Here is a 12,483-nt window from a genome sequence, read left to right as displayed (position 1 = left end):
ACTACAACCATAGGCAGCACAATAGCACAGATGCTGCCTCAGTGCTGGAGAACCAGGTTTGATCCTGACTTCAGGTGCTGACTGTGTGGACTGCACGCTCTTCCTGTGACCGTGTGGGTTTCTTTGGGTGCACCGGTTTTCTCCCATATCTCAAAGATGTGCAGATTTGTAGGTTAATTGGCCTCTGTAAAAATTACCCTCAATAAATCAGGAGTGGATGAGAAAGTGGAATGATATAGAACTAGTGTGATGGATGGTTGGCATGGGGTTGGTGGGCCACAGGGCCTGTTCCCATGCTGTATCTCTATACTAAAATAAACCAGAGCCTACGGATTTCGATAGATCTAAATTAAAAATTTGAAATTAAAACAAAATTAATCAACCAACACCTGGTCGGCATGGATGAGTTGGGCCAAAGGGCCTGCTCCTGCACATCACATCTCCAACACTGACTCTAACACAATCTTCTGCGCATTTTAGGATGCATAGTTTGGCATGAACTTCTCATGTTGCTTTAGGGTGAATAGAAATCCGACTCGCTTGGGTGACATTTTGATTAATTTTGACAATGTTTTAATTAATCGCCACAATACGCTTTCAATTTAAAGCAAAACTTTGTTTGGGTCACTTTATTAATTATCTAAGTTTATTTCACATGCTTTTAAATGCCTCTCATTATCAGTGATGTTTGCAAGCAGTCAAAAAGGTTTTTGAAAGCACGAGGTCTCAAAAGGGTGGAGTGGGGATGAAGCCTGAGGTTAAACCCCCCCCCCCCCCCTCCCTCCCCCCCTCCCTCCCCGAGGTCCAGTCATCGCTTGCGATGGATTTGCTTCACACGGTTGTCATGGTAGTGAAGACTGGAACACAAATGATACTGTCCACATTGGATGTCAGTGGGGTTTGCACAGGGATGCCAATAGGTTAGGTCACAAACAATCTAGCAGATATAAACAATGGAATCCTTAATTGCATTTGCTGTTTTTCTTTCTTTATTTTTTTTATTAAATGGTTGACATTTACTAAAATTAGTGATATAGTTTTACCAAAGGATGGCGGTGTGGTTCTCGTGCATCAAAATGCAATAGAATGGATGATCGATGGTTGGCATGGACTCAGTCGGCCATGGGGCCAGTTTCCATGTTGTATCTTTCAATCAATCAGATAGACTAAAATTACAGGAATCCATCACAGTGGAAAGAAAATAAATTTTGAAACACTTAATCTCATACAAGTCTTGTTCATCGTAGTTTGTCAACAAGGGTTTTTTTTAATATATCAATTCCCTTTTAAAATTATGAACCACTTTTAATAGTTTTTGCAAATATCAATCAGATATTTGGACTGTTATGTGGATAGGAAGGGTTTCAAGGGCTATGGGCCAAATGGGACCAGCCCAGTATTACAGCTGATGATAGACATCCCTTCCCCTCAGCCAACAATGAACCATTCTACATTTCCTTGCTCATCACCTGCATTGATCTGCCGTTTTCACACCTTACCCTTCCATTTCCTCTCACCCGACTGTCTGAAGAAGGGTCTCGATCAAAAGCATCACCCATTCCTTCTCTCCAGAGACGCTGCCTGTCCGCTGAGTTACTCCAGCATTTTGTGTCTATCTTCGGTGTAAACCAGCATCTGCAGTTCCTTCTTACACAACAGTCAAATAACCAATTTCCATGCTGTACAGCCCTCCGATTCTATCAATTACACGTCCACTAAGAAATTGCATTTAAGCCTCAAAGGATTTCAGTTCACCTCTTGCCCGCCACAGTTGCCCTACTTGCTGATGTGATTAGATCTTGCCGTGGATCCCTGGATGTGGAGGGTTAGCAAGAAGGGGCCTGTGCATCCAGGACCAGTGAAATGTGGGCAAATGGGCTGGATTCTTCAGCCTATTGTTCCACCTGGATTAGTCGACCCACATAAGTCTCCATCTTCCCACCAGATGGGCAGTAAAAGGTGTTACTCTTTCCCATTCATACAAATTATTTTAGTTAACAACAGAATCTAGACAATTATTATTATAATTGAAAACGTTAGCGACGGAGTGGTGCTGGTTTCCGACGGGTGATGGACGCACTACACATTTCTGTCCTCCATGCAGCTGGGCAAGCTCTCCTTTTATCTCTACACATGCTTCTTCCATCAACGTCTTCAGCATAGTCTTGATTGGCCGCCCCGGGCCATGTCTTCCATGGGTGGGTTCCCACAGCACAACCTTGTTTGCTGGTGCTTCTGGGTGGCGGTGGCAGTGACCAGCGAGCCTCATCCTTCTCCACCTGATCTTCTCGGTCAGAGGTGGAATCTCCCCATAGAGCTGGGCGTTGGTGATGTGGTCCCTCCAACTGACATTTTGAACTTTTCTGAGCATTTGGGTGTAGGTACCATGGAGAGACTTAGACAGTGCTCGAGTGAGAGTCCATGCCTCACACCCATACAATAATATGGTCCTGAGAGTTGCATGGAAAGATCTCAGTTTGAGACCCTTAGACATCCGAGATGTCCAGATTTTCCCCATGTTATTGAGGGCTTTCCATGCGAGTGCTTTCCGGACCTTGATGTCATTCTCCGAGCTCTGCATCCTCACTCCCAGGTCCTCTACTTCCTTAAGGGATGCACCGCCACTGATCTTGAGAGGCTCATGGTCACCAACGTTGAACGCCATATACTCCGTCTTCTTGCCTCTAGCGTGTCCAAACCCTTAATAATCTTATATGCAGCTAACAATGGCCTGTTTCCTTTATCATTGTTACTTTTTTTGCATATCTTTCATTCATTTATCCTGTATCTCTCTATATCACCGTCTATATATCTTGTTTACTTTTCACTTGACTCTCAGTCTAAAGAAGGGTCTTGACTCAAAGCGTCACCTATTCCTTTGCTAAAGAGAAAGCTGGCTGACCCGCTGAGTTACTCCAGCTCTTTGTATCTACAGTATCTGCCCCATCTAAGTCAGTCCCATTGGATTGCATTTGGCCCACTCAGCGGGACGGGCAGCATCTCTGGAGAGAAGGAATGGGTGACATTTCAGGTCTAAAGAAGGGTCTTGACCTGAAACATCACCCATTCCTTCTTTCCAGAGATGCTGCCTGTTCCGCTGAGTTACTCCAGCATTTTGTGTCTACCTACCTTCGATTTAAACCAGCAACTGCAGTTCTTTCCTACACCCAGTGTATCTGCTTCTACAGCTTCCTCTGGTGTTGCCAGATGAGGCTGGAGTCCAGAGGTCGCCTGGGGGGCCACCAAGGACAAAGGGGTACCTGGAGTGGAGGGCCATCGAAAACAAAGAGGGGGGGGGGCGGTGTCGTATTATGGGGAACCGGGCACTTTAGGGGCATAAAAAGGGGTACTTTGTAATTTTGTCGACTCTTTGTAAGCCTAAGTATGCAAAACAAAGCATCTCACTGTAGAAACATAGAAAATAGGTGCAGGAGGAGGCCATTCGGCCCTTTGAGCCAGCACCGCCATTCATTGTGATCATGGCTGATCGTCCCCAATCAATAACCCGTGCCTGCCTTCTCCCCACATCCCACTAGCCCTCATGATCTTGTTACACCTCCAAAGAGAGAAAAAATAAATTTCTTTGAGAAATGGAATCTCAGAAAAGTTGGTTAAGATGTACAACAGAAGATTTCTGGAAGCAAAGAGAAAAATTCAAGCACTTAAAATGTCAGGACTCCAGGGGCAAATTATTAATAAGATTGTGCTTCAAGTCCAGAGGCCTATGGAAATATGATCTCTGATCTCTGCCTCCTAATCCCATTTTCCCGTCTTCTACTCATAACCTTTGACATCTGTTCCAATTAAGAATTTGTCTATCTCTGCCTTAAAAGTATCCACTGACTTCGCCTCCACAGCCCTCTGTGGCAATGCCTTCCACAGATTAACTACCCTCTGACTAAAGAAACCCCTCCTCACATCCTTTCTAAAAGAGTTCCCTTTAATTCTAAGGCTATTACCTTCTGGTCCTAGACTCTCCCACTAGTGGAAACATCCTTTCCACATCCACTCTATCTATGCCTTTCATTATTCTGTAAGTTTCAATGTAGACATCTCATTGTGGAAAGGACACTGAAGTCACAGATATACATTCATTTGAATGTCACCAGGAAACTTTGTGGCAAGTCACAGCCTTAGATATTAGGACTATTTCTACCCACATAGAAAAGGTTGAAAGAAGAACAAATAAAGTTTCCCAAAGTCATGAGGACTTCTTTAGGATCATTGGAATGAGGAGCCAGTAAAGCAAAAAGCAAAGGTGCCGAGGGAACTCAGCGGGTCAGGCAGCATTTGCGGCAGGAAATGGGCAGATGATGTTTTGGGTCGGGACTCTTCTTAGACTTCAATGGAAAGGACCAGAGTCAAGGGGGAAATATCTTTGCACCGAGAGCAAAGAATGCTCAGTAATAAAGATTTGTTCACGTTTTACAAGAACTGTGGATAAATATTTGAAGTAAAGAGGAATATCAGACGAGGGATAAAGCCAGCCAGCAAGACTTACAGTGGATTGATTACAAAAAAATACAGCAGTCACGATGAATCGAATGGCCACTTTCCTTGCGTGCTCCACATCACTTAAACTTGCATAGAATCCCTTAATAGCCCTAGCTGTTCCATAGGCCTCTCTTTCTTCGGGTAAAAAGAACATGCAACATTTCTCTCTCAGTCCGTCATCTATTTCTTGGCAATCGACCAAAATGTACTTTGTTACCCGATGGTTCACAGACACAATTCCAGTGCCATATGTGAAACCCTTTAAGGGACTGAAGTTTAAGACCCTTAAAGCAAGCAGCTTCTAAGATGCAAATCCAGATACAACATTGCGTAAATGATATTGCAGACAGCGACTTGGGTAGATGGACATGACCACGAGTATTAAAGTATGGGTTTCCTTAGGGGGAACCCATCCTGTAAAATGACAGAGAGATTCATTCAGCGCTAGTGCTTTCATGTTTAACTCGTAGAGATTGAAGTTGAAGGGAAATGACCCCGATGCAGCTGTAACCCTCAATCGATCTTTGTTCCTCAACTTTAGTTCCTCACGGACGCTGGTACTCGTCCCCAGTCCTCAACATGAATTATTAACCTCCGAGATAAGTATTAACAGGGATACGACTGTCAGAAGCAACTGGGAGCCTCACAAATACAGAGCCGTCAAAGTTTGGGTGACAGCCGTGATGGGTTTTAAAGACGTTTTGATGTCCTTGCTGTAATGTGGCCAGTTCTTGATCCCGCCATAACATAAATGATAGGAGTCAGGACATTGCTATTCTGAACACCCAGTAAAGGACTACTTCACTCCAGTAAGAGAAACCTGGGGGGAGAACTTATCGCGTTTAAACAAGACAATTTTACAGCAGTCATATCTGGGGTTTGAACTTTAAAGCATTTTACTGTCTAGCAAATGCTAGTCAGTAAGGCAAGTCCTGTGCAGGCTGCTGTAAACCATCTCTGGGCTTTTGTTTCTTGTGGTCCACTCGACGTGTACATCTACATACATTCCAAATATCAGCCAACTTGCAGAATTGGCCAGCCCTCGGGTTTGACCCGACCCTCCAAACCACCTGACGTGCCAGCAACTCACTAAATTTAAACGATCGAGGCCCGATCACCTGGTGTGGTCCACATAAATAGGTGTGGACCTTGTAAAGCAGAATACACCACACAAAGCGGCGTGGATCACACCAAGTGATGCGTATCTCCCTCTTCTCTTTTGGATGAACACAGCACACGCCCTGGCCAATGTTCGCTTGATTTAGCTTCAATTTGAAAACTGGCCCCATGAAAAAAAAGAATAATTTTGCTTACTGAATTTTTGAAAACAAATTTTTAATTCTCTCATTCCAGATAACCCACAAAGATATCACTAGGGTCTATATATTTTGCAATATTTTAAATTAAAAATATTGGGATTACCAGGTGCCCTGAATTTAGCCAGAGATTGTTTGGACTCTCCAGTCCTCTCACGCTCTGTGGTTGAAGTGCACAGCCCTGGCAGATTTAAAGAGAAATTGGATATTCCTACAGTCTATATCCTTTGCAAAATCATTTACAAATGTGTTTGAAAAGTAACATGTGAAAGCATTTGAGCGAGATGAGGAATTCATTTATTTATTTTTTCCCCGCAGAGGATGGTGGGCTCTGAGATTTGCTGCCTGGAAAAGTGGAAGACAAATTATTTATCGCATTTAAAAAGTCCTTGGATGCGCATTTAAAAAGTACTTATACTTGGGGGTGGGGAGGCATACAAAGAAAATCTTTCTTGCAGAATCCCTGGATGACAATTGGAAGTGTTGTCTTTCCCTAGTCTGTATATCTCAGACACACAGACGCTGAAACAGATTTAAATGCAGCTTGGGATTATTCTGCTGCATTTGATTCTGCTAATCATAGACAAATAATGCTATCCTGGATCATCTGTACGTTGCCAGGGGTGAAGAATTATAGTTACAAGAGACCAAGATAATCTTGATCCAAACAAAGCGAATAAGGTCACCTATGATTCTCTTTTCACAGATGCTGCCTGACCTGCAGATTGTTTCCAGCAGTTTCTGTTTTTATTGAAGGGCAGATGTATAAAATGATAAGCCCTGGACTGTATAAAAAGAAAAGATCTTCTTCCCTTGGCAAACTAATTGCAGGTCAGAGATTTAAACGCTTAGTAGAAGTATAAGGGAGAGAGCAAGGAGAAAAACCGTCTCACACACAGATTGATGGATATCGAAAAATTTACTGCCTGAAAGGAAGATGAAAGCATAAATCCACTTCATATTTAATAAGGTATCCGAATGAACATTGAAGAGCTATAAATTACAAGACGTTTTAGTTGAAGTGTACAAGATCGTGAGGGACATGGATAAAGTGAACGTCCACAGTCTTTTCCCCAGGGTAGTAGGTTCCCCACCGTCGTGAGGGGGGAGGTGAAGAACGATGGAGGACCCGGCATGGTGGAGGGGGGGGGGGGGGAACCGCCGTGAGGAAGGTGGGGGGGGAGAACAATGGACAATGGGGGGGGGGGGGGGTAAAGGACAATGGCCTGGCGTGGAGGCGGGAAACAAAAGGGGGAGCCAGCATGCTTTGTAACTTTGTCAGCGCCGTAGGTGGCCGCTATTTATATGTAATCAAAGAATCTCACTGTGCCTTGTCACATGTGACAATAAAGTATTCCTTCCTTCCTAAAACTATGGGACAATTTTTGAAGGCGAGAGGGGGAGAATTTAAGAGAGACCTCAGAGGCAACTTAGTCACTCAGAGGGTGGTCCATATAAGAGTCATAAAGTGATAGAGTGAGGAAACAGGTCCTTCGGTCCAACTTGCCAACATATCTGAGCTACACTAGTCCCACCTGCCTGCGCTTGGGCCATATCTCTCCGCACCTGCCATATCCATGTATCTGTCTAACTGTTTTTTAAACGTTGGGGATAGTCCCAGCCTCAACTACCTCCTCTGGCAGCTTGTTCCATACACCCACCACCCTTTGTGTGAAAAGGTTACCCCTCAGACTCCTATTAAATCTTTTCCCCCTTCACCTTGAACCCATGTTCTCTGGTCCTCAAATCCCCTACCCTGGACAAAACATTCTGTGCACCTACCTGATCTATTCTCTCATGATTTTATACACCTCTATAAGATCACCCCTCATCCTCCTGCGCTCCAAGGAATAGAGTCCCAGCCTACTCAACCTCTCCCTATTGTTCAGACCCTCTAGTCTTGGCAACATCCTTGTAAATCTTCTCTGAATTCTTTCAAGCTTGACAATATCTTTCCTATAACACGGTGCCCAGACTGAACACAATATTCTAAATGCAGTCTCACCAATGCCTTATACAACTGCAACATGACCTCCCAACTTCTATACTCATCTGGAATGAGCTGTCAGAAAACGCTATAGAAGGAAATATAATCACAACCTTTAAAAGCCATTTTGACAGATATATAGATAAGAGGTCTTTGGAGAGCTATGATTGAAATGCAGGCAAGTTGGACTAGCCCAGTACACCAAATTGTTCTCATGGTGTACATCTTTAAGACTCTATGGCCACACACCAAGGCCTTGGAAATAAGGATAATTTGTAGCGTTCTATTTTTGGGTTGAATGGTCTCCTGCCCTGCTGTGTTCCCATTTATTTTCTTTATATTATGGGTGTAGCAAGTTCAACAAAGTGTGAATAAATAAGGCAGGAGTTAAGGAACCAGAGCATCTTATATATGAGAAAAGAAAATGTTATTGATGGGTCCTCTTAGCGATGACATTGGAAGATGAAGAAATAGAATAAAAAAAGCCTAAATTAGCATTGGTGTGAATAAACAGATCACTACCAGAAACAGATGAAAGGGGAAAGAAACACGAGACTCCTAAAAAGATACAAAACAGGGAAGCAAAAGAAAATTGATTGAAAGTTTAAAAGCTTTCACCACTATTTTAGCATTTAATAGGTGAACAAATGGAACACACACATTTAAGTTTAAGTTTAGAGATGCAGTATGGAAACAGGCCCTTCAGCCCACCGAGTCCATCACCCATTCACACTAGTTCTATGTTATCCCACTATTGCATCTACTCCCCAAACAGTAGGGGCAATCATTACAGATGCAAATTATCCTACAAACCTGTACATCTTCGGGAAGTAGGGGGGAAACCGGAGCGCCTGGAGGAAACCCATGCAACCAGAGGGAGACGTGCTCACTCCACATGGACAACAACCGAGGTCAGGATTGAACATGCCTCTCTGATATTGGGAGGCAGCAGCGATATTTAAAGGATTATACAGGAAGTTGACAGCATGTACCTTACAATTATTTAGAAACAAGGAACTACAGATGCTGGCTTACAAAAAAGGACACAAAGTTCGGAGTCATTCTGCGGGTCAAGCAGCATCTCTGGAGAACATAAATAGGTGCTGCTTTGGGTTGGAACATCTATTCATGTTCTCCAGAGATGCTGCATGACCCACTGAGTTACTCCAGCACTGTGTAACCTTACAATAATTTGGTCATTGAAAGGATACTTAGGCTGTTAATAGCTAGCCCAAAATACCTGTGCAGGCTTAAGAGTAGATAGAAGTAATAAACCACAAGGCCCTCCATTCCTTGCCTCCCATTCAATGGATCCCGCATGGCTAGTCCACTATCCTGCCCCAATCCTCCGATCAGTCTTAGTTTGGACTGTGCTGCATGACCAAGCACTCCTGGTCTGCTGAGGTGTAGAGTTCATATCTTCCAGCCAAATGCAGTAGCTTAATGGCATCCAATGGTCATCAAGGCAGCCAGTGATATCATTATACTAATGGATACAACAATAATAACTATTTTGGGATACGATAACCTTGTCTGAAATCTTGAACCATTTCAACAACAGTCAGCATCACTGTTGGTTTGGCAACAAAATCTGCCTCATTAAATAATGTTTTTTTTTGCCAACGAGTTACTAACTGTCACATCCCATTGAAGGTAGACACAAAATGCTGGAGTAACTCAGCGGGACAGGCAGCATCTCTGGGGAGAAGGAATGGGTGACGTTTCGGGTCGAGACCCCCTCTTCAGACCCATCACATTTAACAAAGAAAATTGCAAATTCTGTTGCATGTAAAATTCCTTATAAATATTCAAACTTCTTTCTGTTAATATTTCACAGTTGCTATTCAAAACTTGTTCTATGACCCTAGAGACACACTGGACCCTTGAGAAAAACACAGAGTGCTGGAGGAACTCAGTGGGTCAGGCAGCATCTGGGGAGCGAATGGGCAGGTGACTTTTCGGGTCGAGACCCTTCTTCAGACTCAGGCCCCCGACTTAAAAAGTTGTCTGTCCATTCCCTCTCCAGCTGTTGCCTGACCTGCCGAGTTCCTCCAACACTGTATTTTGTTCTACGATCCTATTTGATTTCCGATCTCTCTTACATATACCCACACATCAATCACACCCAATGCAGTAAGTTCAAATTGCCACAGTATGGATGCTGTGATGTGTAGGAAAGAACTGCAGATGCTGGTTTAAACCGAAGATAGACATGAAAAGCTGTAGTAACTCAGCGGGTCAGGCAGCATCTCTGGAGAAAAAGAATAGGTGATGTTTCGGGTCGAGACCCCTATTCAGACCGAGAGTCAGAGGAAAGGGAAACGAGAGATGCAGATGGCACATAGAAGAAATGAATGAAAAATATGCAAAAAGCAAGGAGCCCACAATGATCCATTATTGGCTGTGGGGTAGGTGATAATGAGTTATACAGGCAGTGGATGCTGTGAAGATTGGTTTTAGTAACTCAAGTCACTCACACCCCAGATGCAAGGCCACAGGCTTTACATGGATTGCCAGAATTTTTTACTGAAATTTAGCCACTATCAACACGTGGCTCATCCTCAGAGGAATATATATTCACCTAGGCAACGGCACAACGGAAGAAAAATGGAGCTGCTGTCTCCGATGTACTTGGCCAAAGATTATCATTAAATGCAAAAATAATCTAGTGGGTTTTTTTTGCAAACATGAAAATAATATTTCCAAGATAATAAAAAAATGGCACCATTCATTTGTAAATTCTGTTGTGCATCACATAAGTATGTCACTCCACCGTTGCGAGGAAATGGGGAGCAAATTAAACAGCCTCTAACAAAATTGAATTCAATCTCAAACCGAGTGAAGACACCAAGTCAACATACCCCAAGATGCATATAATCAGGACAATACAGAAGAGAGAAAAGGAGGCTCTTCCACTAGTTGCTTATTAGGAAATTATATGCAGGCATCATTGAATATAAAACCTCGTTTCAATACAGCTGCAAAATCGTCGTCGCCCCCCCTCCCTCCTCTCCTTTCCCTTCCCCAGACCATTGCAAGATTTGTAGAGCGTCGCTTCTGTAACAAGGGCCCATCTACTACCTCCGGCACTGATAAATGTACGGATTGCATCTAACTGCACTTCACATATTTCCACTGCAAATACGGGAATGAGAAGGCAAAAATCTCTTCACCATCTATCGACTTCAACGTTACTGAAATGCATCCGAGTATATCCAAATAGTCGTTATTAGACAGCGGTCTACAACCAAGTCTTTGTATCAACATCGTTACAATGCACAGACTAAATACATCATTGAACTGAACAAAAGAATAGGAACACTCACAAGCAGACTGATAACGGGCCGCCCTTTGATCAACCATCACTCAAAATGCACTCTCCCCGTTTTATTTCAAACGCAAGTGTCTCGTTCTAATAGCAATGCTGATTTAGCTGCCAGTAAAAATCACTCACCGTCGCGTTCTCAGTTATGTACTTCCATGCGGGGAAATCATTGCTCATGGTCCAGTTCGTCGGAAGGCAAGCTAATTTGTCTCCCTGCGGTGGAAGAGAAGACAAAAAGGGGAAGAAGAAGAAAAGAATCACATTTTAGCCGCTGGATGTGTGCACAGACAGATGCTTTCTTTGCGCGTCGGAGTGCCAATGGTCTGATCAGCTGAGTTCAATGCACAGAAAGGGTGTGATCTCAATTAGACGGGAAGCAAGTGATGGCGTTAATACCGAGCGTTCTTTTTTGTTTTAAGTTCCTGGGTTAGTGTGTGTGTGTTGGGGGTGGGGGTGGGGGGAGAAAGGTGCATCAATTCCCCCCCCCCCCCCCCCCCCCCCCCTCTCCCAGTTAGTGCACTCACTTGCAGAGCAGATTATGACAGCGCCTCTTCTCGGGCGCATTCATACTAAATGGCAAAGGAACGGCGTGAAGACTCGCCTGGTTTGGCTTCCTCCGAGCGATGCTGGAATAAAGAAAGGGGGGATGTGTGCATTGAGAGAGAGAGAAGGAGAGACCATGCCAGGAGCCCTTGCCCTGATCCCAGATGTGCCGTCTCCCCTCACCTGCCCCGCTCAGACTGCTACCCCCAACCCTCCCTGCTCTGCTCGCTTTGTTTAGCGCCATTGGCTTTAAAGTTAATTTTTAACCTTTGCACTTGCATGGCGACGTCAGTTAAAGCTCAGTTTGTCAGCCGTCAGCTGGGCAAAGCTGCCTCCTTCCTCCCCGCAACTCCCTCCCTCGCCGGGACGCTGTCTGACTGCACTAACAGGTTAGGAGAAGATTTGTCAGGCGTGTGGACGGGGGCTGCGGACGGAGGGACTGTCAAATCAAACATCCAATATAACCAGACATCGCCAATGTCTTTGGGGCTATTAGCTGGGTAGCGAATAGATGTTGGGTGGGAGAGAGAGATTCGCCATTTATTTTCACTCTAACAAGCATAGCACACAAAGGCAGCTTGGTCGACCATTCCTCCAATCTGCCCTTGCCTCTTTCCTTCCAACCTATGTACCTAAACGATTTAGTTCTTTTTTTTCTGTTGGGATCTGATGCAAAGGATAAGGTGGTGTGGTTTTGGTTGACTTAAGAGGGTAGATGGAGACATCGCCATTTCCTGGTGACACTGCTTAATATATCTGCAGCAAAACACTGCAGGAACTCAACTGGTCATGCAGCATCTGTGGAGGGAATGGATAGA

At 44.1% G+C, this 12,483-nt stretch overlaps 1 protein-coding gene across 1 annotated transcript in view; it reads right to left on the bottom strand.

The window, feature by feature from the left end:
• Window positions 1-11,784, bottom strand: part of LOC116989717 (CACN subunit beta associated regulatory protein) — a 126,060-nt gene extending 114,276 nt beyond the window's left edge. Inside the window, exons 1-2 of the mRNA XM_033047313.1 lie at window positions 11,647-11,784; window positions 11,252-11,335 (exon numbers count right to left, since the gene is read on the bottom strand). Coding sequence (XP_032903204.1) covers window positions 11,252-11,299 — 48 coding nt within the window. The 5' untranslated portion in view covers window positions 11,300-11,335; window positions 11,647-11,784. The remainder of the gene's footprint in view (window positions 1-11,251; window positions 11,336-11,646) is intronic.
• Window positions 11,785-12,483: the final 699 nt, after the last annotated feature.

The sequence above is a fragment of the Amblyraja radiata genome, chromosome 29, assembly GCF_010909765.2.
Source record: "Amblyraja radiata isolate CabotCenter1 chromosome 29, sAmbRad1.1.pri, whole genome shotgun sequence".
Classification (NCBI taxonomy): Eukaryota; Metazoa; Chordata; class Chondrichthyes; order Rajiformes; family Rajidae; genus Amblyraja; species Amblyraja radiata.
The sequence above is the reverse complement of the archived record's forward strand: the minus strand, read 5'-3'. Positions and strand labels throughout refer to the sequence as shown.